The sequence below is a fragment of the Erinaceus europaeus genome, chromosome 4, assembly GCF_950295315.1.
Source record: "Erinaceus europaeus chromosome 4, mEriEur2.1, whole genome shotgun sequence".
Lineage (NCBI taxonomy): Eukaryota > Metazoa > Chordata > Mammalia > Eulipotyphla > Erinaceidae > Erinaceus > Erinaceus europaeus.
In genome coordinates, this window is record NC_080165.1 from 140,570,193 (window position 1) to 140,593,768 (window position 23,576).

Consider the following 23,576-nt stretch of genomic DNA (forward strand, 5'->3'; position numbering starts at 1 on the left):
AAATCTCAGGCCCCGAATTTGTACCATTCAGGGGCGAACCATCTTTATGAAATTGGGACCAACAATCTCTCTTCCAATGAAACCCCTTACGACATTTTGGACAAACAGTACGTGGTCTCTGGCTCCCTGACTGAAAGCGGGGTTGCTCTGGCTGGAGGCGTGGTTTCCCTGACTGGAGGCGTGGTCGCAACTTATCAGGACATTGGTTATGGCGACCGCACTGAAAGCAGGCCCCGTTTTGCTTACGTGGGGCAACTGCATAGACCTGCATCATAGCGGGTGCCCCATCATTGCCTGATGTAAGTTCCTGTGTCACTAGAATCCAATCATCTGGGTGTAGGTGTTTAAGATTAAGGCATGCCTGACGGAATTGTGGTGTCATGCCTTCCCAGACAATAGAGCGCAGGAGTAGTGTGCGGACGGGGACGGAGCTCCCGGGGTGGACTGCACATGGTTTAAAATCCTTAAATGCTGAAAAAATAGCCTTTAGCTCTCGTATCGCAGCCACTAGGTCCCTTAATGGTGATGTATCAGCAGGGGGCGGGGTCAGGGACGAGGAAGCTGCAGGCGGAGCTGAAACCGGGGTGGTAGGGGCCGGGGGCGGGGTCAGAGACACAGAAGCTGCAGGCGGAGCTGAAACCGGGGCCGTAGGGGCCGGGGGCGGGGTCAAGAACACGGAAGCTGCAGGCGGAGCTGAAACCACGGTGGCAGGGGCCGGGGGCGGGGTCAGGGACACGGAAGCTGCAGGCGGAGCTGAAACCGTGGCGGCAGGGCCCGGGGGCGGGGTCAGAGGAGGAGCGTCCGAACACGTGTGCGTGTCTGTGGGCACGGAATTCTTGGGTTTAGCCGCTGATCGCTTAGGACGTCTAAGTCTTAAGCACATGTGATTTAACTCTCGTACCTCAGCCTCAAGGTCACTTATCCTTACGGCATACCACGTTTTACATATCTTGAAAGTGGCGACCACAGTTAAAAAAATCCAAGGGGTAGCGAAAATTAAACCTTTTATGACAGCGCAAATCTGTCCCAGGTCAAGAGATAATGACTGGGACACCTCCTCATAAAACGGAAAAAATCCCATGGTGGAGGGAAACGCGGGGCCACAGAAGTGGGCGGATGCCACTTACCTGCGTCTGGGCGGTTTCGGAGACCTCAGGCCGGGCGTGGTGTGGGTACGGAACACGATGGGCGCCAGATGTTGTTGAGGTGGTCTGGTGTCGGGCTGCACCGCGGAGAAGAGAGCAGACGTCCAGAGCAAAGGGGTACACAGATCTTTATTATAGGATGGGGGGGGGTTGGTTCAGACCACGTGGAGCCAGCCGGCAATGGCCGTCCCCACTACGTGACCACGGGGGGAGAGCAGGGAGCGAGACCTCAGAGAGGGAGAGCTGAGAGCCCGGGGGGGGGGGGGGGGGTGAGGGGGCTTTTTATAGGGCGACAACCAGGGGTGACGTGTAGGGCCAGGATTGGTTGAAGGGGGCACTGCTAGGGTTTCACGGGGGGGGGGGGGGGGGGGGTGTAGTAAAACCTGGGGGCGGAGACTGCATCAGAATAACTCCTCAGCAACAGAGTTCTACCAGCTGAGCTAACTTCCTGGCCTAGTTTACATAATTTTTAAATTTTTGTTTATTTATTTATTGGATAGATACTGAGAGAAATAGAGAGGGAATGGAGGTGATAAAGAGGGAGAGATACAGAAAGACACCTGCAGGCCTGCTTCACCACTCATAAAGCTTTCCCCCTCCAGGTGGGGACCAGGGGCTCGAACCCAGCTGGGTTCTTGCACATTGTAATATGTGCGCTCAGCTAGGTGTGTTGCCACCCAGCCCCCTAATTAATATAATTTCAATTTAATTATAATATAATTTTAAGAGTCCTCTTTCAGAGAAAAAAAAATCCCACGAGGACTGAGGGGTGATGAACTGGGTAAAGCACACGTCACTGTGTGCAAGGACCCAGGTTCAAACCTCCATTCCCCACCTGCAAGCTTCACAAGTGGTGAAGCAGGGCTGCAGGTGTTTCTCCCCCCCCCCCAATCCCTCTCAATTTATCTGTGCCTCTGTCAAAAAAAAAGTTAAAAGTGGCCTTTTGGGGGGACCAGGTGGTGGCATACCTGGCTGAGCACATGTTATAATGCACAAGAACCCAGGTTTGCCCAGGTGTCCAACAACAGATGAGTGGCTGAGCAGGTTGTGGTCTATATACACAATGGAATACTACTCAGCTGTAAAAAAAGGTGACTTCACCGTTTTCAGCCGATCTTGGATGAACCCTGAAAAAATCATGTTGAGTGAAATAAGTCAGAAACAGAAGGATGAATATGGGATGATCTCACTCTCAGGCAGAAGTTGAAAAACAAGATCAGAAGAGAAAACACAAGTAGAACCTGAAATAGAATTGGCGTATCGCACCAAAGTAAAAGACTCTGGGGTGGGTGGGTGGGTGGGGAGAATACAGGTCCATGAAGGATGATAAATGACATAGTGGGGGTTGTATTGTTAAATGGGAAACTGGGGAATGTTATGCATGTACAACCTATTGTATTTACTGTTGAATGTAAAACATTAATTCCCCAATAAAGAAATAAATTTTTAAAAGGGGGGGGGCAGGCAGTAGTGCAGTGGGTTAAGCACACATGGTACAAAGCACAAGGACCAGCATAAAGCTTCCAGTTCGAGAGCCCGGCTCCCCACCTGTAGTGAAGCAGGTTTGCAGGTGTCTATATTTCTCTTCACCTCTCTGTCTTCCCCTCCTCTCTCCATTTCTGTCTGTCCTATCCAACAACAATGACATCAATAACAACAACAACAATAATAATAACAACAAGGGCAACAAAAGGGAAAAAAATAGCCTCCAGGAGCAGTGGATTCATGGTGCATGCACTGAGCCCCAGCAATAACCTTGGAGGCAAAAAAAAAAAAAAAAAAGAGTGAAAAAAAATTGGAGAGAGGTGGCCTGTAAGAGCAGTGGATTCACGGTGCTGCACCAAGCCCCAGAGACAACCCTGGAGGCAAAAAACAGAAAATAAAGAAGGAAGAAAGGGAGGGAGGAAGGAAGGAAGGCAGATAGATTTATTTATGGGGGCTGGGTGGTGGCGCACATGTTATAGAGCACAAGGATCTGGGTTCGAGCCCCTAGTCCCCACCTGCAGGGAGAAAGCTTTTCAAATAGTAAAGCAGGTCTGCAGGTGTCTCTGTTTCTCTTCTCTCTCTCCCCCTTCCCTCAATTTCTGACAGTCTCTAACCAATAAAGATAATAATAAAAATAAAAAATAATAAAAAAAAGAACCCAGATTTGAGCCCCTGGTCCCCATCTGCAGAGGGAAAGCTTTACGAGTGGTGAAGCAGTGCTGCAGGTGTCTCTCTCTTTCTCTCTCTCTCTCTCTATCTTCCCTTCTTTCTTTAGTTCTGGCTGTTTCTATCAAATAAATTAAGATAAGAAAAAAAATTGAAGAAAAAAAAATGTAACCCTTCCTTTCGGCCAGAACAGCCATCCTGCAGTAAATCGTGAAAATGACTGACACCAAGGGAAAGAGGAGAGAAACCTGCTCTGTGTTCTCCAGGCCTTTTAGAAAACATGGAGTGGTTCCTTTGGCCATATACATGCAGATCTATAAGAAAGGTGATATTGTAGATGTAAAGGGAATGGGCACTGTTCAAAAGGAATGCCCCACAAATGTTACCATGGCAAAACTGGAAGAGTCTACAATATTACCCAGCATGCTGTTGGTATTGTAAACAAACAAGTCAAGGGCAAGATTCTTGCCAAGAGAACTAATGTTCGCATTGAGCATATTAAGCACTCTAAGAGCAGAGGCAACTTCTTGAAACGTGTGAAGGAAAATGATCAGAAAAAAAAAAGGAAGCCAAAGAGAAGGGGACTTGGTCCAATGGAAGTGCCAGCCTGCTCTCCCCAGAGAAGCACACTTTGTGAGAACCGATGGAAAGGAACCAGAGCTGCTGGAACCCATTCCCTATAAATTCACGGCATGATCAATATAAAAACTTAATAAAATATCAGAGCTATTAAAAAAAAAAAGTAGCAGGCAACAAGCGCCAGCAATAACCCGGTAATAAGTTAAAAAACAAAAAATAAAAACAAAACTTATAAAAGAAACAATGCTGGGGGGCTGAGGTGTGCTCAGCTGAGCACACATACTACCAGGAGCAAGGACCCAGGTTCAATCCCCTCCTCCCTGTCGGGAGCCATAATGACACTGCACATCACGCCCCTAAGATGGTGCCGGCCACGTGGTGGCTAAACCAGTAAAGTGGTAAACAACTTTGCGGAAGTTGACCATCCAACTTCACAGACTGCGTGCTGTACACGTGAACTGTTTTATGATTGGCAGAAGGCTGCATGATCTATGAATGCTGCATGCTTGCTTAATGCCCATTGGCTGACTACGTAGCAGTGAAAGGTACTTAAGGTGGCCATAAGAAGGAAATAAAGGGAATTGAGGAAGGAGACTCTGGTGTCCCTGTCGTTGTTGCGGGCCGACAGCGACACTCCCCACCCACAGTAGGGAAGTTTCATGATCACTGAAGCAGGTCTGAAGGTGTCTCTCTCTCTCTCTCTCTCTCTCTCTCTCTCTCTCTTCCTCTCTCTCCCCCCTCTCAATGCTTCTCTGTCCTATCAAATAAAACATAAAGGGGGGGAGGAAAAATGGCCACCAAGAGCAGTGCATTCATAGTGCAGGCACCCAGCCCCAGTGATGACCCAGGTGGCAACAGTAACAAATAAAGTGTCTGTGACCGCTGCAGCTTTGATGTTATCTAATGGGAGGGAGAGTAGGACACAAAGGAAGCAGGAGTGTATACAGTCACTGTACCTTGTTGTTGCAGAATTTTTCCAAGAACTTCTGACCCAGTGAAAGCATCATTAAGGTTTCTCACAAAAGTTGGAACAACTGAAATTCGTACCTCACTGGCATCATGGTTAAGTCTTACAAAACAGATCACCAGAAAAGTCGGTTACTGATCTAGAAGGGAGAAATAAGCCTGGCTGAAAGACACAATCTGTCCAGGACAGTGAGAGATTAGCTGAACATCAGCATAGTTGACCTCAGCTGCCCACTGGTCAAGTCTGGACTGGATACCCACCTCTTTCTCTTTAACCACGTGGGGGACTAGGGCACAAAGCAGAGAAACAGCACTGCCATGCTGTGACAGAGAAACAGGGAAGCAGCATTCTCCTTTACCTTCAGAGGGCCAAAAGGACCTTTCATTATGGCAAGTTTTTTTTTTCCTTGCAACTCCAAAATTTTTTCTAAATGAAATTGTCACTTTACCCCAGCAATGAAGCCCGTGTCTAAGTCCAATCAAAGGTTAATTAATGAGAAAAGTACTTATTTTGTATTAATTTTAAAATTATCTTTATTTGTTTGATAAAGACAGCCAGAAAGAGGGAAGGGGTGACAGAGGGAGAGAGAGACAGAGAGACACCTGCAGCACTGCCTCACCACTCGCAAAGCTTTACCCCTGCAGGTCGGGACAGGGGGCTTGAACCTGGATCCTTGCGCACTGTAACGTGCACTCAACCAAGTGTGCCACCAACCAGCTCAAATGTATTATTATTTATTTGCTCATTCTTACCAGAGTACTGCTCAGCTCTGGTTTATGGTAGTACAGGGGATTGAACCTAGGACTTTGAAGCCTCAGGCATGAGTTTCTTTGGGTAAACATTATGCTATCTATCCCTCCCCCTTATTTTGTATCAGACATGTTTTGTCAACATTTTTTCCCTTTATAACAAGTTTCCTAATGGCAAAAAATTGGCATTTTCTGATTATTGAGACAGACATGAGGAATTTGATCTCAAAGGTGATTACATAGTTCATTGGATTTTTTTTTTTTTTTAACCAGAGCACTGCTCAGCTCTGGTTCATGATGGTGGGGGGGACTGAACCAGAACCTGGGACTTTGGGTCTTCAGGCCTGAGAGTCTCTTTGCATAACCATTGTATTATCTATCGCCACCCAGTTCAGTGAATTTTGTGTTGTTCCGTTTTTTTTGGGGGGGGGGATTAGTGATTTATAATAAATACAATTATTGGCACATGTGTAACATCCCCAGCCTTCTGTGACTTTCTCTTTCTTTTCATTAGGACAGTTTTTCACTGATTGATCTGTATCCCCATCCCCACCCCCTTAGGTGACCACTAGAGTTCTCCCAGTCTTAGGAATGAGTTGACCTTTTTTTCACATTCATGAGTTCAGTTCTCTGTCATCCACATTATTGCCCTTTATCTCTTTACTTCACAGACCACAATCTTCTCTAATTCCGTTCATTTTATCCCAAAGGACACAATATCATCTTTCTTTATTGCTGAATAATATTCTATTGAGTATATGTCCCATGACTTATTTTACTCAGTCATCTGCTGAAGGGCATTTTGGTTGTTTCCAGGTTTCTGCTATTGTGATTAAAGCTGCCGTAAACTATCCCTTCAAATCAGTGTTATTATCTTTTGGGTAAATGCCTAGAAGTGGAATTGCAGGAAATTATTTTCCAATGAGAAGACTTGGATAAAGAGAGGTTAATTGTCTTCCATGAGAGGTCTAAATAACTTAGGGAAACTCCCTTCCCCTTTCCTTTAGCAATATTTTTTTAGAGGACAATATCTCTGTGATCTGTTTGCACATTCAAGCCCTTGAGGTGCTTTTTATAACCCTAGTTTGTCTGGTTGAAGTATGGACAAACATTGTTGGGTAGGTTAATTGTGAATGCATTGAACTGAGAGCTATGATTCTCATACGAAAGGAAGAAATATCTAAAAGGAACAAAAATACTCAAGGTCGGGGGAGATACAGAATGGTTACACAAAATACTCAAGGTCGAGGGAGATACAGAATGGTTACACAAAATACTCAAGGTCGAGGGAGATACAGAATGGTTACACAAAATACTCAAGGTCGAGGGAGATACAGAATGGTTACACAAAATACTCAAGGTCAAGGGAGATATAGAATGGTTACACAAAAGACTTTCATGCCTGAGGCTCTGGGGTGTCAGGTTCAATCCCCATCACCACAACACAGAGCTGAGCAGAGCTCCAGTAAGAAAAGTAGTAGCAGCAGCAACAACAACCATAATAATGACTTTCAAGGGACTTTTGTCACAAAAACAGATGCTACCCAGGTGAACTATCTTGCCAGCCTGATTTCTCCCTCCTTCCTGTCTGCCTGCCTTCCTTCCTTCCTTTCTTCTTCCTTCCTTTCTTTCTTTCTATCCCCGTCTTTTACTTGTGCAAAACATTTTTTCTTTTCTTGCAGCACTGAGTAGTGAACCCAGGGCCATGTGCATATTCAACAGCTACCACCACCCTGGGCAGCTTCTGGGGCTATTTCTTTGAGAGAGTGAGAGGAAAAGAGATGACAATCACACAAAGGCACCAGAGTAAACAGTCCTTGAGACGCTTGGCAACACATGTAGCACCTTTATTCACTGAAAGTGGGACCCTGTGAGTGAAGCACATCTACTTTCCCCAACTCAATATTGTTGGTCGTGGGAAGAAATTTTTCTGATTGTCTGTCTTGTTCCACACTCAGCACATCATTCTCTCCCCATGTAGCCGCCAGGGGCTTTCCAAGGGTTTCTGGAAGCATCAGTGCTACTACTGAGCTCACAATGGTCAAAATCCCAACAAGCAACTAGAAGGAATTAAAAAAAAAAAAAACAAAAAAACAGTAAGTGATACATGTAGAAATAAATGTACCCTGCAGTGAATAATAACTTGTCTTCTCTTCAGAGGGGGAATACCATTAAATTTGGTATAATTCTTGTCATTTTGTTTCTTTTTTTAAAAGTTTGTTTGTCTGTTTATTGGATAGAGACAGCCAGAAATCGAGAGTGAAGGGGCAGATAGGGAAAGAGACCTGCAGCATTGCATCACCACTCGCAAAGCTTTCTCCCTGCAGGTGGGGATGGGGGACTCGAACCCATTTCCTTGCACATTGTAACATGTGCGTTCAACCAGGTGCACCACCAACCACCTGGTCATTTTTTGTTTCTTGATGACCTTCAATTACTTATACCCAACTGGAGTTTCTGCAACTCATTGAGTGGGCTTAATCTGATTACTCATTAGTTCCTGTCTGAGCCACTAGGGGGCATCTCAATCAATCCCAGTGACTGCCCACACTATGACTTGCAGGCACTGCCCCAGGAGCTGTGCCAAGCACAAGGCTCCAGCTAACTTCCCAGACCTCAGAGTCTGTGGAAGAGCCCAGCCAGTGAGACTTGGGTTGGGACTTGAAGTTCCAGGACTGTCTCTCAGTCAACCTGTTCCTGCCTCTATAGTCAGTCCATTCTCAGTGTGCAATAAATGGCAGAATGAATGATGTGTGCAGGCGTGAAAGTTTTGATGAACCCAAACCTACAGAATTTGGGCGGGGGCTAAAAATCAAAGCAGTGGTTCAAAGACCAGCAGAAGGATCCCAGTTCCTGCCCCCGGCTCCCTACCTGCAGGGGAGTCGCTTCACAGGCGGTGAAGCAGGTCTGCAGGTGTCTATCTTTCTTTCCCTCTCTCTGTCTTCCCCTCCTCTCTCCATTTCTCTCTGTCCTATCCAACAATGACGACATCAATAATAATGACAACAATAAAACAACAAGGGCAACAAAAGTGAATAAATAAATGAATAAAACCTAAATAAATAAATAAAAGCAGTGGAAACAAATTGCTACTTTGGAGGAGAGAGGGGCCCTGTCTAATTGCCTATAAAATTTTTGTTTCTCTACATTCCAGATTTTAACATCTGAAAAGAGACTGTTTAGACAAATCCCAAAGTGTCTGCTTTTAAAAATGCAACTCATACTGCAAATAAGTTTGCCTATGTATTTTCTGTTGGCCATTATGAAGAAAATGTTAGGTGAATTTTAGAATTGAATCTTTTTTTTTAAAATTTGAACTGTAACAATGCAGTTCCTTTTTATATAAATTAACTCCTCTGTCAGTGAGAGAATGGAAGACAGCATGAGAGAGAGAAAGAGGGGAGGGAGAGGGAGGAGGAAAGCATTCCTGAGAAGAACCCATAAAAACAAATCAAGGCATGGTATTGTCTTTTCTTTTCTTTTCTTTTCTTTTCTTTTCTTTTCTTTTCTTTTCTTTCTTTCTTTCTTTCTTTTCTTTTTTTTATTGCATAGGACAGACAGAAATTGAGAGAGGAGGGGGAGAAAGAGAAGGAGAGAGAAAGACACTCAGAAGACCTGCTTCACTGCTTGTGAAGTGTCCTCCTCTGCAGGTGGGGAGCCGGGGCTTGAACCTGGATCCCCTGCACAGGTCTTTGTGCTTAGTACTGTGTGCACTTAACTGGGTGCACCACTGCCCAGCTCCCAAGGTGTGGTTTTTCTGATAAATCTACATACTTGGTGGTTTTACAGCTGCTGAGAATGAAAATTGCAGAAGGGACAGTTGTGATAAATAGCTCCCCAGTGGTGGAAGACCGAGGACCTGAAACACTATGTTAACAGCACCACCCTACATACCGGCCCGTGAGCTGTTAGTGGTTGTCTACCGACCCCCTTAACTGAATCATGAGTTGGGCAGACACTATTAGCTAGTCTGCGTCTCAGCGAGCTCGGAGAGACTGGCCCGGCCAGGGAGCACCTGTGGCATGAAGATCCACACGGGGGACAGGTCCATCACAAAGGGGAGGATCATGCTTCCTATGAAGCTCACCAGGGTGCCACTTCCCATGGCGTGACACCTGAACGGAGATTCAGGGGCAGAAACAGAGGATTACTCCAGCAGCCCGCCTGCAGACCCCCTCCACCCTCTCAGCAGAGAAGAAACGACACAACCTGAGCTCGGTGTTAATGGAACTGGGAATCGCTTGACTATGCTTTTATTTCTTTATTTCTTTACTTTTTGAGAATTGATGGTCTTTATATCCACACTCTGTGAGACACTGCTGCAGACAATGATGTAGACCATTCAAGAGCTCCCCAATAGGTTAAGTACATTTCTTTTCATGTCTTTCTTCCTTTTTTATTTTTTTTAAGAATTGTCACTGTTTTCTAACAACTATTATTTATTTATTATTGGACAGTAGAGACAGAAAGAAATTGAGAAGGGAGAGAGAGAGAGAGAGACAGAGAGAGAGAGAGAGAGACAGAGAGGTCCCTACAGCCCTGCTTCACCACTTGTGAAGCTTTCCCCCGGCAGGGGTGGGGAACAGGGGCTTGAACCTGGGTCCTTAGGCACTATAATGTGAGTGTTTAACCAGGTGCCTGGCCCCGGGACATTTCTTATACTATGCACATGAGCCCCTGGAGGATACTCATTGAGTCTAGTAATGAGGCCATCGCAGTCTTGTACAGCAGGGTCTGTGTGCAGTTGAGCGTCGACAATTAGGAGAACAAAAGGTCTATAGATACAAGACAGTCTCTTTCTTGCTCTCTGAGTCAACTTGTATCTTTTTAAAAAATATTTTATTTATTAATGGGAAAGGGGGAGAGAGAGAAAAAAAACAGACATCACTCTGGTACATGTGCTGCCAGGGATTAAACTCAGGACCTCATGCTTGAGAGTCCAATGCTTTATCCACTGCGCCACCTCCCGGACCACTCAAGTTGTATCTTACTGTTATTTTCTTTTAAAAACTTAAGGGGTGGGTGGTGGCACACCTGGTTAAGTGCACACAATGACCAGGGTTCAGGCCTGGAGGGGAGAGGAAGGAGTGGAGGAGAATGAAAAGGAAAGGGAAGGAAGAGAGAGAAGAAGAAAGGTAACTCTTTGGGTATGGAGGCGGCTTCATGGTTGAGTGACTTGCATGTGTGAAGCACTTGCTTCTGTCCCCAGTGCCAGACAAAACAATAAATACAAAAACAGAGCATCATAAATGCCAAAGTAGTGGTTCTGATCTCTTTCTTTCTAATAAATAAAAAGGTGAACTCTTACCTTACAATGGTGGGGTACAGCTCTGCTGTATAGAGGAAAACAATGCCAAACACTGCCACTATGGCAAATTTCCCGACTATTTTGGCCACCATCAGGCAAATATGGTACTTCTGGAAGAAAGAATTAGCAAAACAGGTCATTGTAAGCAATATTCTTAAAAGAGGGAAACAAAATATTTTAAATTATGACTTAAATTTTTGATTTTCCTGGTATTTTTCAGAACAATGGAAAACTTCGTTTTGTTTTACTTTACTTTGTAAATTCCACCCATGGTCTGCAAGTTCTTTGCATCTTAAAGTTGACAGGAAAAATTTATTGTTGGTTCTCCCCGCCACCCCTCTCCCCACACATGCACACACATAATTCCTGGGAGTTTCAAATAAACAAATAAGAAAAACGTCAGGGAGAGAGGACTGGTTTAGAACGAGGCAAACTCAGAAAGTGTTGGCTCCTCCAATAATGGACCCTCTTCCTCTGGAACTGACCCAACAGTGAGTGAAATTAACAGTAAAAAGAAATTCTGAGGAGTCGAGTGGTGGCGCAGCAGGTTAAGCCCAGGTGGCACAAAGCACAAGGACCGCGTTAAATATCCCAGTTCGAGCCCTGGCAAAGGGCAAGGACCGGCATATCCCAGTTCGAGCCCCCAGCTCCCCACCTGCAGGGGAGTCGCTTCACGAGCGGTGAAGCAGGTCTGCAGGTGTCTTTCTCTCTTCCTCTCTGTCTTCCCCTTCTCTCTCCATTTCTCTCTGTCCTATCCAACCTACTAGAACCTGTATTTTCTTTCTCACTTTGGAAAATATGGCTATTAGGGGACCAAGCCATTGCGCATTGGGTTCAGAGGACATAGTATGAAGCAAGGAGTGGTGTAAGGATTCCAGTTCAAGTCCCTGGCTCTCCACCTACAGTGGGGTTGGGGGTGGGATGTTCACTTCACAAGTGGTGAAGCGAGTCTGTAAGTGTCTCTCTTTCTCTCTCCTTCTCTCTCTTCCCCTCCCTCTCAATTTATATCTGTCCTATTAAAAAAAAATGGCTACCAGGAGTAGTGGATTTGTTATGCAGGCATTGAGCCCCACAGATAACCCTAGTGGTAGGGAAACAAAATAATAAGCTTCTACATTCTTATAAGACTAAATTGGTAATCAGAAGGAAAGCGGGAGGTGGGGGTGGCGGTCGAACACTAGTGCTGCAGGTTAAGCGCATGAGGCACAAAGCACAAAGACCGGCATAAGGATCCCGGTTCGAGCCCCCGGCTCCCCACCTGCAGGGGAGTCGCTTCACAGGCGGTGAAGCAGGTCTGCAGGTGTCTGTCTTTCTCTCCTCCTCTCTGTCTTCCCCTCCTCTCTCCATTTCTCTCTGTCCTATCCAACAACGACGATATCAATAACAACAGTAACTATAAAAACAGTAAAACAATAAGGGCAACAAAAGAGGGGGAAGCAAATTAAGAAAGAAGGAAATCGGGAAGGAGACAGGTAATTCTGATAAAGAGGTGAAGGCTAAAATTGATCTTTTAGTGGGTTTTATGTGAACTGAAAATAGTTTATATTGATGCTGACTTACAGCTATGCATGCCTGGAACTTATGAAATGTCATGCAGTACGAGGTCACTTCAATAAAAAAAAAATGAATTAAATGTGCTTATGTGGGACACAGTCCTACTACCACCTCCATACAGCCCCGTTTTCCTTTATAATCAGTAAAAGAAACCTGAATTCTAGTGTTTTCAGCACCCAGAGCAGCAGCTGGCACAGAAGAGATACTGGACAGGACGTTGTTGAATAAAGAAATAAGTGAAAGTTTTAGATGATAGTCACTGGCTGATTTGTGCTCATCCGTCAATCAAGATCAATGTTTTGTTAAGAGACAACAGTCACAGTCCATGGGAAGTGAGAACATCAGATTGGCTTTTAGTTTTTCCTTAAATTATCTACAATGAAAATACACTACTTTTACCCCACCAATGTGTCCTGGAGCTCAGCTTCCCCAGAGTCACACCCTACTAGGGAAAGAGAGAGGCAGACTGGGGGTATGGACCGACCAGTCAACGCCCGTGTTCAGCGGGGAAGCAATTACAGAAGCCAGACCTTCTACCTTCTGCATCCCTCAACGACCCTGGGTCCATGCTCCCAGAGGGATAGAGAATGGGAAAGCTATCAGGGGAGGGGGTGGGTTATGGGGATTGGGTGTTGGGAATTGTGTGGAGTTGTACCCCTCCTACCTTATGCTTTTGTTCACTAATCCTTTCTTAAATAAAAAATTAAAAAAAAAAAAAAAGAAAAAAAGAAAATACACTACTTTTTAAAAACAAATTTATTTTTTATTATCTTTATATACGTATTTATTGGATGGAGACTGCCAGAAATTGAGTGGGGAGGGAGTGGCAGAGAGACAAGAGAGAGACAGACATCTGCATCCCTGCTTCGCCACTGTGAAGCTTTCCCTCGAACCTGGGTCCTTGTGCACTGTAACATGTGTGCTCAACCAGGTGTGCCACCACCCGGCCCCCAAAATATACTACTTATGTAGCAGAAAAATAGATGCTTTTCTTCCCTTTCTGAATATTTTATTATTTTATTTTCATGAGAGAAACAGAGAAAGATACAGAGAGACTGACCAGAGCACTGCTCAGCTCTGGTTTATGGTGGTTCTGGGGATTGAACCTGGGACTTTGGAACCTCAGGCACGAGAGTCTTTGAATAACCATTATACTATCTCTCCAGCCCAAAAAGATGATTTTTTAAAGAAAAAAAATTATATATATCTTCAACTTTTCCCATTAAACTGTTAGAGTATAAGTAACCACCTCCCCATGAAAATAATAAAAACATGCGGTGATTTACTTGGGGGATCATGATAGTAACACCACATATCAGTGCATTGAGCATGAGGAAGAAGATCATAGCTTTTCTCCTCCCAAACAAATAGACTCCCGCATATAAGAATATGTAGGAAGGAATATCCGTGACACCTGTTGTTGAAAAAAAAGAAGAAGAAGAAGAAGCTTCTGTAAGTCATGGCATGTGACAGCCACCACCCCCCTCCAAACCCTCGCCCAAAAGTGATCAGCGCTCTCCCCATTTTGAGGCCTCTGGGAACTGCCCAAGGTCTGTCTGAATAAGCAGCAGCAAGTCCTGCCAGCCACCTCAACTCACAGGAGAAAGGAGGACATTTCCTGGGAAGGGCGTCAAACCCACACAAGCCAGTGAGCACTTTCCACCTGTCCTGACAACATACCCCCCTCACCGGGCTGCAAGGGCCCCCCACCCCAAGGATGCTCCCCAAGGATGCTCCCCGGAGCGGGGCCTGCTGACGGAACAAGTAAACAAGTAAACTAATCAGCATTTCTGATCTTTGGGTTTTTTCTCTTCTCTCTCTCATTTTTTTCTTCTTCTTTTTCAGGGTCACAGCTGGGGGCACTGCCTATATGACTCCCACACTCTCAGAAGCCTATCTTTCTCCTTTCCTTTTCTTTTCTTTCTTTCCCCCTCCTCCCTCCAGTTCCTTTTTCTTTCTTTCTCTCTCTCTTTCTTTCTTTTTTCTCCCCCCTCCACTTCCTTCCTTTCTTTCTTCCTTTTTATTTTTTCTTTCTTCCTCCTCCTTTCTTCTTCTTCTTATCTTTCTTCCTTCCTCTCTTCCTCCACCCTCCCTCCTTTCTTTCCCTCCCTCCCCTCCCCTCCCCTCCCCTCCCCTCCCCTCCCCTCCTTCCTTCCTTCCTAACTTCCTTCCTTCCTTCCTTCCTTCCTTCCTTCCTTCCTTCCTTCCTTCCTTTCTCCTAGACAGACAGTTAAAGACAGAGAGGGGCCAGGTGGTGGCACACCTGGTTGAGCGCACAGGTTACAGGGCACAAGGACCCAGGTTCAAGCCCCCAGTCCCCACCTGCAGGGGGAAAGCTTCACAAGTGGTGAAGCAGTGCTACTGGTGTCTCTCTGTCTCCTCCTCTCTGTCTCCTCCTCTCTGTCTCCCCCTTCCTCTCAATATCTGGCTATCTCTATCAAATAAATAAAGATTAAAAAATTAAAAAATAAAAGACAGAGTGGCACACAGAGAGGAGAGACCCTCCTCTGCCCTTTCAGCCTCTGGCCTGCAGACACTCCCGTGTGATGGTTTGGAGCACAAACCCTGTTCCCCATGCGTGGTGGTCTGTGCACTCCACTGGGTGAGCCACCTGTAGACCTTTCATCTTGGGCTTCTCACACTTGTCAGAACTCCTCTCTCTCTCCCTCTCCTTCTCTCTGTCTCACTCTCTCCCTCCCTCCCTCCCTCCCTCTCTCCTCTTCTCTTCCTCTCTCTCCTTAGTCGATAGATATTCCGGGACCACTGAGATAGCACACCTGCAAGAGTGACTTCTTAGTCAGCCATGTGACCCAGGTTCAAGACCTTGGTCCAGCAGACAGGAGCACTAGGGCACTGGAGGAAGCAAGCTTTGGTGCTACGGTCTCTGTCTGTCTCTCTTTCTCTCTCTCCAGCTGTCCTAGTAATACTGTATCATTTCTCAAAGAGATCCATAGAATGGGTTGGAAGCAGGACTCTTTGTACAAACTAATTCTTCCTAAAAGAGAATAAAGGGGGGGCCAGGTGGTGGTGCACCTGGTTGAGTGCACAAGTTACAATGTTAAAGGACACAGGTTCGAGCCCCCAGTCCACCTGCAAGGGGAAAGCTTTGCAAGTGGTGAAGCAGGGCCACAGGTGCCTCTCTCTCTCTCCCACCCACTTCTCTCTTAATTTCTGACTGTCTCTATCCAAGGAATAAAGATGATAAAAAAAATTAAAAAAAAAGAGAATAGAGGGATCTCTCTTAACCGCAGCGGGTTAAGCGCAGGTGGCGCAAAGTGCAAGGAGCGGCATAAGGATCCCGGTTCATGCCCCCAGTTCCCCACCTGCAGGGGTGTCGTTTCACAGGCCGTGAAGCAGGTCTGCAGGTGTCTACCTTTCTCTCCCCCTCTCTGTTTTCCCCTCCTCTCTCCATTTCTCTCTATCGTATCTAACAACGACAACATCAGTAACAACAACAACTACAGCAGCAATAAAAAACAAGGGCAACAAGAGGGAAAATAAATTTAAAAATAAAAAATTCACTAAAATATTAAAAAGAAGATCTCTCTCATAATTCCTGCTGAGCTATGATGAATAAAAGTAGCTGTGTCGTCAAAGCACTTTAGTGAGAAAGGATGATAATCATGAACACACACACACAAAATCACAGGAGGATTTTCAGAGGTCAAGAGCCAGGACAGGGCAGCTGACCAAGATTAAAGGCAGTACGGCCAATGCAGGTTCATCCACTGACCTCTTGTTTGCTTTGTCCTAGGAGTCATACCTCCGTGTCGACTTCATCTATGACTAAGATGGAAAAGGCATGACAACATAAAGCTGCATGTATCTGAGTTATTTGACAGACTAAAATTCCTGAATTAAAACTTTTCGGATGAAGAGGGGTGTCAGAAGATCCGTAAGACACACTGACTTGCTGTCGCCAGAGCTTCGGCATTTCATGTCAATATTTTCAGACACAACGAGAGTGACAGACACTGAGAGGGACACCACAGCAGAGCTTCCTGCAGTGCAACGGGTGGGGGCGGTTGGCAGGCTGGAACCTGGGTCGTGTGCATGACAATGCAGGCGCGCTATGTAGGTGGGCCATCTTGCCAGTTGATGTGTTAAATTTTAAGATAAAAATAACTTAGAAGACATAGGCAGAGAATCAAGGAAGTCAAGAATAAACCAATGGGACCTACATCAAATTGAAAAGCTTCTATACAGCAAAAGAAACCACCACCCAAACAAAGAGACCCCTTATAGAATGGAAGAAGATCTTCACATGCCATACACCAGGCAAAAGGATAACCAAATATAGAGAGAGCTCAACAAACTCAGCAGCAATAACAACAAAGATCCCATCTAAAAGTAGGGAGAAGATATGAACAGAAAATTCACTAAGAAATATAAAAGGCCAACAGACACATAAAAAAAAAAATGCTGCAAGTCACTGTCAGTGAAATGTAAATAAAGACAATAATGAGATACCACTTCACTCCTGTGAGACTGTCATACAACAAATGCTGGAGAGGTTGTTGGGGACAAAGGAACCCTCCTTCCCTGCTGGTGGGAATGCAAATTGGTCCAACCCCTGTGGAGAAGGGTCTGGAGAACTCTCAGAAAGCTAGAAGTGGACTTTCCCTATGGCCTTGCAATTCCTCTCCTGGGGATATATCCTAAGGAACCAAGTACACCCATCCAAAAAGATGTGTGTACATATGTTCTTAGCAGCATGATTCGTAATAGCCAAAACCTGGAAGCAACCTAGACAAACAGATGAGTTGTTAAAAATAGTTGACTTCACCTTCTTCACCTCATCTTGGATGGAACTTGAAGGAATCAATCATGTTAAGTGAGACCAGCCAGAAAGAGGATGAATGTGGGATGATCCACTCACAGAAGTTGAAAAATAAGAACAGAAGGGAAAACACGAAGCAGAACTTGCACTGGAGCTGCACCAAATCAAAGAGCTCCGGGTTGGGGGGTAGGGGCTTTCAGGTCCTAGTGCATGATGGTGAAGGAGGATCTGGGGGCTTTCAGGTCCTAGTGCATGATGGTGAAGGAGGATCTGAGCTAAGGGTGAGAGTGTTTCACAGGAAACTGGGAAATTTTACCCATGTATCAACAACTGACTGCATTTACTGTAAGCCATTAATCCCACTAATATAAAAAAAAAAAGAAATATACAGTGGATGATCTCATTTATGTTGAAATGTAAAACATGCACCTGCACAGTGATTATAAGACACATAAAGAGATCTGAAAGAATGCAAGGCAAAAGCGACAGGAATCACCTCAGAAAGAAACCACCAAAGAGGCAGAAAGAGAATTCAGTTCTTCTGACCACATTTTAAGGGGAAAAAAAAATATCAGAAAAGCAATTACAGAAGCCAGACCTTCTACCTTCTGCACATCATAAAGAGTGTTGGTCCATACTCCCAGAGGGATAAAGAAGAGGGAAGCTTTGGGGGTTGGGCTGTAGCTCAGCCAGTTAAGCGCAGGTGGTGCAAAGCACAAGGACTGGCAGAAGGATCCAGGTTCGAGCCACCAGCTTCCCACCTGCAGGGGAGTCGCTTCACAGGTAGTGAAGCAGGTCTGCAGGTGTCTATCTTTCTCTCCCCCTCTGTCTTCCCCTCCTCTCTCCATTTCTTTCTGTCCTATCCAACAACGATGACATCAATAACTACGACAATAAAACAAGGGCAACAAAAGGGAATAAATAAATCAATATTTTTTATAAATTAAAAACAAAAAAGAATAGGGAAGCTTCCAGTGGAGGGGAGGGGACATGGAACTCTGGTGGTGGGCACTGTATAAAATTAAACCCCTGTTATCTTACAATCTTGCTAATCATTATTAAATCACTAATACAAAATTAAATTCTTTTCATCTAGGAATTTATAAGCTAGCAAAAGAAGTATATGTAATCTCATCTCCCAGGAAAAAAATGAAGTATCATATCATAATTTTTTTTAAAAAAAGAAGTAGCTAATTAAGAAAAAACAAAAGACCACAACTGTGTGGTGGTTGGCAGTATGACTACTGGTATGGAAAAAGAAAAGAAAAGAAAAAAGCCATGGTGGAAATTTACACTGGAGTAGAACGTGACTGCTTACCCGAGAGGAAGAGGTTTAAATATCCATTGCCTTCCAAATTGATAAAACTCTGAGAGGCTAAATAGAATCCGAACCCTGTCGTCATCCAGATCAGCCAAACAAAAAGTGTCCTTTTTCCAGTGCTCCTGTTAATAAACAGTGTCAGCTGCCTATGCGTCTTGACTCCATTGGAACTATTACCTCCAGGGCCACTGACATTCAGGATCAGAAATTCTCTCAGTCTACAGGGGCTCTTCCTGTTCCACGAGGCTATCATGTCCACCACTCGCTGGGCTTCCTCATATTTTCCTCGGGCGAGAAGCCATAGAGGGGTCTCTGGAAGCATCCAGCAGAATATGACAAAGGGGACAGTCAAAGTAGAGAGGATTAACTGGTACAGCCACCAGGTCCTGACCAAGTAGCCCACCAGAGCCACTATCATGGTCCCCAGAGAAAAGAAGGAGTTGATGAAGATGGCCGCCCATGTGCGACACTTCCTGCCGAAGATCTCCATCACGTAGACAAACACCACCACATGGTAGCCGCCAACAGCCTGGAAAGCGGAGAACGCACCCGGTTTAAGGTCGCAGTTATTACTGGACGAGAGTCTGCTCTCTCTACAGCTCTAGACAAAGGTTAGAGTAAATAAATGGGGGTGGGGCTTGGGGGTGGCGCACATGGTGCACAAGGACCCAGGTTTGAGTCCCTGGTCCCCACCTGCAGGGGGAGAGCTTTGCAAGTGGTGAAGCAGGGCTGCAGGTCTCTCTCTCTCTCTCTCTCTCTCTCTCTCTCTTTCTCTCTCTCTCCCCCTTCCCTCTCTGTTTCTGGCTGTCTCTATCCAGTTAATAAATTAAAAACAAATAAATAAATAAGTAAATAAATAAATAAATAAATAGGGGGCTGGGCTGGTGCACACACATTAGGAACCCGTTTAAGCCCTTGCTACCCACCTGCAGTGAGGAGATTTGACAATACATGAAGCAGGTCTGCAGGTATCTCTTTCTCTCTCCCTCTCTATCTCTCCCTTTCCCTCTCAGTTTCTCCTCCTATCAAATAAAATATAAAGTAAAAAGTTAAAAAATGAAAATGAAAAAATGGCCACTAGGAGTAGTGGATTCACCAGCACTGAGCCTCAGTGATAACCCTGGTGGCAATTTAAGACAAACAATGTTCTTTATCTCTCGTTTCTGGTATGATTTCATTCACACTTTTTATGGCATTTTTAAATAGATTTATTTTTTTAATTATCTCTACTTATTTACTTATTGGATAGAGACAACCAGAAATTGAGAAGGAAGGGGGTGATAGAGACAAAGAGAGACACCTGCAGCCCTGCTTCACCACTGGCAAAGCTTTCCCCCCTGCAGGTGCGCCACCACCCAGCCCCTTTTTATGACTTTGTCAATGCTTTTTTCCACTGAAATTCTCCTATCATTAAGCATCCTTTGGGCCATCCTTTTGAAGTCTTCTTTAGGAAGCTTAGATAGCTTTGTTGAATCTGGGCTTTAAAAAATATATATTTCTTTATTGGGAGATTAATGGTTTACAGTTGACAGTAAAATACAATAGTATGTACATGTGTAACATTTTCTGTCTTCCACATAACAATTCAACCCCCACTAGGTCCTCCTTCTGCCTTCATGTTCCAGGACCTCAACACTCCCCCTCCTCCCCACCCAGAGTCTTTTACTTTGGTGCAATACACCAAACTCCAGTCCAAGTTCTGCTTTGTGTTTTCCCTCATGTTCTTATTGTTCAACTTTCGTCTACAAGTGAGATCATCCCACATTCATCCTTTTCTGTCTGACTTATCTCACTTAACATGATTTCTTCACACTCCATCCAAGATGAGGTGAAGAAGGTGAAATCATTTTTAGTAGCTGAGTAGTATTCCATTGTGTATCTAGACCACAACTTTCTCAGTCACTCATCTGTTGTTGGACACCTGGGTTGCTTCCAGGTTTTGGCTATTACAAATTGTGCTGCTAAGAACATATGTGTACACAGATCTTTTTGGATGGGTGTATTGGGTTCCTTAGGATATATCCCCAGGAGAGGGATTGCAAGGTCATAGGGTAGGTCCACTTCTAACCTTCTGAGAGTTCTCACAATCTGTGTAATAAGCCAGTGAAGCAGGTATTATTCTCTATTTAAAAAATTATTATTGGGGCTGGGTGTTGTGCACCTGGTTGAGCACACATGTTACACTGCACAAGGACCCAGGTTCAAGCCCCTGGTCCCTACCTGCAGGGGGAAAACTTCACAAGTGGTGGAGTAGGGCTGCAGCTGTCTCTCTGTCTTATTTCTTCTCTGTCTCCCCCTACCCTCTTGATTTCTGGCTGTCTCCCAATAAATAAATATAATTTTAAAAAATCATAATTTATTTGTTAGGTAGAAATAGAAATAGATGTGGGAGGGGGAGACAGAGAAGAAATGAGACAGAGAGAGACACCTGCAAGCCCTCCTCCACCACTTGTGAAGCTTTCTCCCTGCAGGTGGGGAACAGGGGCTTGAACCTGGGTCCTTGAGCACTGTAATGTGTGCACTCAACCAGGTGCACCTCCAATTGACCCTAAAGGTATTGTTCTCGACTGTATATAGACTAGTAACTGAGGCTCAAAAAAAAAAAAAAAAAAGATAACATGTTTACACAAGAGTACACGACTAAGGAGCCACTGACAGACAAAGCTGGTATTCAAACTCATTCCCCTATCCACTAGTGCCTTCTTGTTTCATGCTTACTGTGCATTATACAAATGAGGTCAACAATACAAACCTACCTGTTAACATACTACAAAAACTACCTGTTACCATAATGCATACAGGACTGAACTAAACGTCTATCATTGCTCAGCAATAAAGTAACACTTAAATAATTGTGGGGTGTGCGTTATGTGCCCAGCAGTCTCAAACGAAAAGTTTCTGCCTAGTAAGCAACAACTTTTCATTTTGACGGGTGTCTTGCTAAATATAGGGCACTTATACTTTCAGAGAAAGTCTTTTGTAGAGACTTGAACAGAGATTAATAAGTCCATGAGCTCAGGAGATTCCCAATGAGCAAAACAGTTTTAATATAGAAATACTGCAGTAAAGAAGTAAAAACTCACCAAAGCAAGTAAAAAGCGCACCATCAGAAAACTATAATAATCAAAACTTAAAGCGGCTATTACACCAAAGAGAAATATGCCGGTGCTTGTGGGCCACAGGACAAAACGTCTTCCTACCCTGAAAAAGAAGAATTACACAGTGGGAAAAGCAAGGTGTGGTTGTAACATTTTTAAACACCCACTCTAGAGGTCAGGAGTTCACTCCTTTAGCACAAGTGACGCTCTGGGTTCAATCCCTGGGACCACACAAGATCACAGGATCAAGGGGCCTCCGCGCATGGTGGAGCAGTACTTTGACCTCCTTACCATGCTCTACTTACTTTCTCTTTCCCCCTCTCTTCCTCCACTCTCTGACTCATAACAAATGTAGACTAAAAGGTCACTCTGTTACTCTGTGCATATACAGGACCCCGAATTCATTCTGTGACATCACATCAAAAAAGGAAACATCTATTGCGATTTGCCAAAACAACTGTTATTCACTTTTCCAACAGTTGTTGTTTTTCTTTCATTTACTCTGGGGAAATCATGAGTTAACATGATTTGTTCATGAAGTCAGTTTTTCAGTGGAGAATCCGCTACTTAAACGACCCCAATGCATACACCATCACCGTGACTGATGCCCTGAAAACCTTCTAACCTGGGATTATCAGTGTTGGGGTGTGGGAGGGTTATTATTGGGTGATGAATAGCAAAGGGATCTGTTGTTTTCCTTCAGGGCTACTTCTTGGCCTGCTGGCTCATCCTCTTTGTTGAGTTGGCTCTACCCACCAAAGATAAAGCAGTGCTTACTAGACTATTCTAAATCCAGACATCTTTCTACATTCTGTCTCTAGAATAAAGCGTTTACTTTCCCTGCATTTTCATAACCAAATAGGGCATGTCTTTGTCTTCCATTTGTCAAATTATATTCCAAACTGATTTGTTAAAATTGACCTATAAGGGGCCAGGCGGTGGCGCACCTGGTTAAATACACACATTATAGTATGCAAGTACCCAGGTTCAAGTCCCTGGTCTCCATCTTGAGGGAGAAAGCTTCACAAGTGGTAAAGCAGGGCTGCAGGTGTCTCTCTGTCTCTTTCCCTCTCTATCTCCCCCTCTCCTCTCAATTTCTGTCTGTCTCTCTATCCAATAATAAATAATTTAAAAAACTGATCTAGGGAGGAGGTAAATAGCATAATGGTTATGCAAAGTGACTGTCATGCCTGAGACTCTGAAGTCCCAGGTCCAGTCCCCCGCACCACCATAAGCCAGAGCTGAGCAGTACTCTCATTAAAAATATATATATATAAAGATTGAGAGACAGCTCATCTAGTAGAACACAGGCAAAGCACATGGTTCCAGTTTCAAGATACAGCCCAGCAGCCCATCAACTGATGCCTGGCTAAGGAAGTTATGGGGTATATATATTCCATGGAATACTACCCTGCAAGCAAAGAAAAGATTTATATCACTTGGGACAAAATGGATGGAACTGGATGATGAAAGACAACTATCAGATGGCTTCACTCATATGTGGAATCAGAGAACTGAGATACATAAAACTGAAAGAAAAAAAAAAAAAACAGAAGCAAGCAAACTTTGTAAGACCTAGGAGAACTCTGGTGGTTATCTCTGGGAGGTGGGAGAGTGGGGATACAGAAGTTTGCTGGCAGGTGTGGTGTGGGACTAGACACAGTCATCTTACAATCTTGTGACCTACTAATCACAAAAAGGGGGAGGGGCTCCTACATCTTCTCCACAGGTGACCACCAGTTTGCAACTGACTGAGAAGGTTTTATACTGACCAGAAACTTCTCTGTTGGCTTTCTCTCAGTCCTTTTCTTCCTGCTTCTTCTAGAGTCACTGACAGTGTCTACTTTTTTTTCCCTTTTGTTGCCATTGTTGTTTTATTGTTGTAGTTATTATTATTGTTGATGTCGTCATTGTTGGATAGGAC

At 44.6% G+C, this 23,576-nt stretch overlaps 1 protein-coding gene across 5 annotated transcripts in view; it reads right to left on the minus strand.

Annotated features, from left to right (window-relative positions):
• Nucleotides 1–7,417: 7,417 nt before the first annotated feature.
• SLC22A16 (solute carrier family 22 member 16) overlaps nt 7,418–23,576 on the minus strand; it is a 31,911-nt gene continuing 15,752 nt past the window's right edge. Inside the window, exons 3-8 of one of the 5 annotated variants that reach the window (XM_060190627.1) lie at nt 21,638–21,755; nt 18,732–19,083; nt 13,740–13,867; nt 10,900–11,009; nt 9,607–9,706; nt 7,418–7,651 (exon numbers count right to left, since the gene is read on the minus strand). In XM_060190627.1, coding sequence (XP_060046610.1) covers nt 7,439–7,651; nt 9,607–9,706; nt 10,900–11,009; nt 13,740–13,867; nt 18,732–19,083; nt 21,638–21,755 — 1,021 coding nt within the window. In that variant the 3' untranslated portion in view covers nt 7,418–7,438. Of the gene's footprint in view, nt 7,652–9,606; nt 9,707–10,899; nt 11,010–13,739; nt 13,868–18,551; nt 19,084–21,637; nt 21,756–23,576 lie in introns of all 5 variants that reach the window. The other 4 variants (XM_060190626.1, XM_060190629.1, XM_060190630.1 and 1 more) reach the window with 4 other exon arrangements.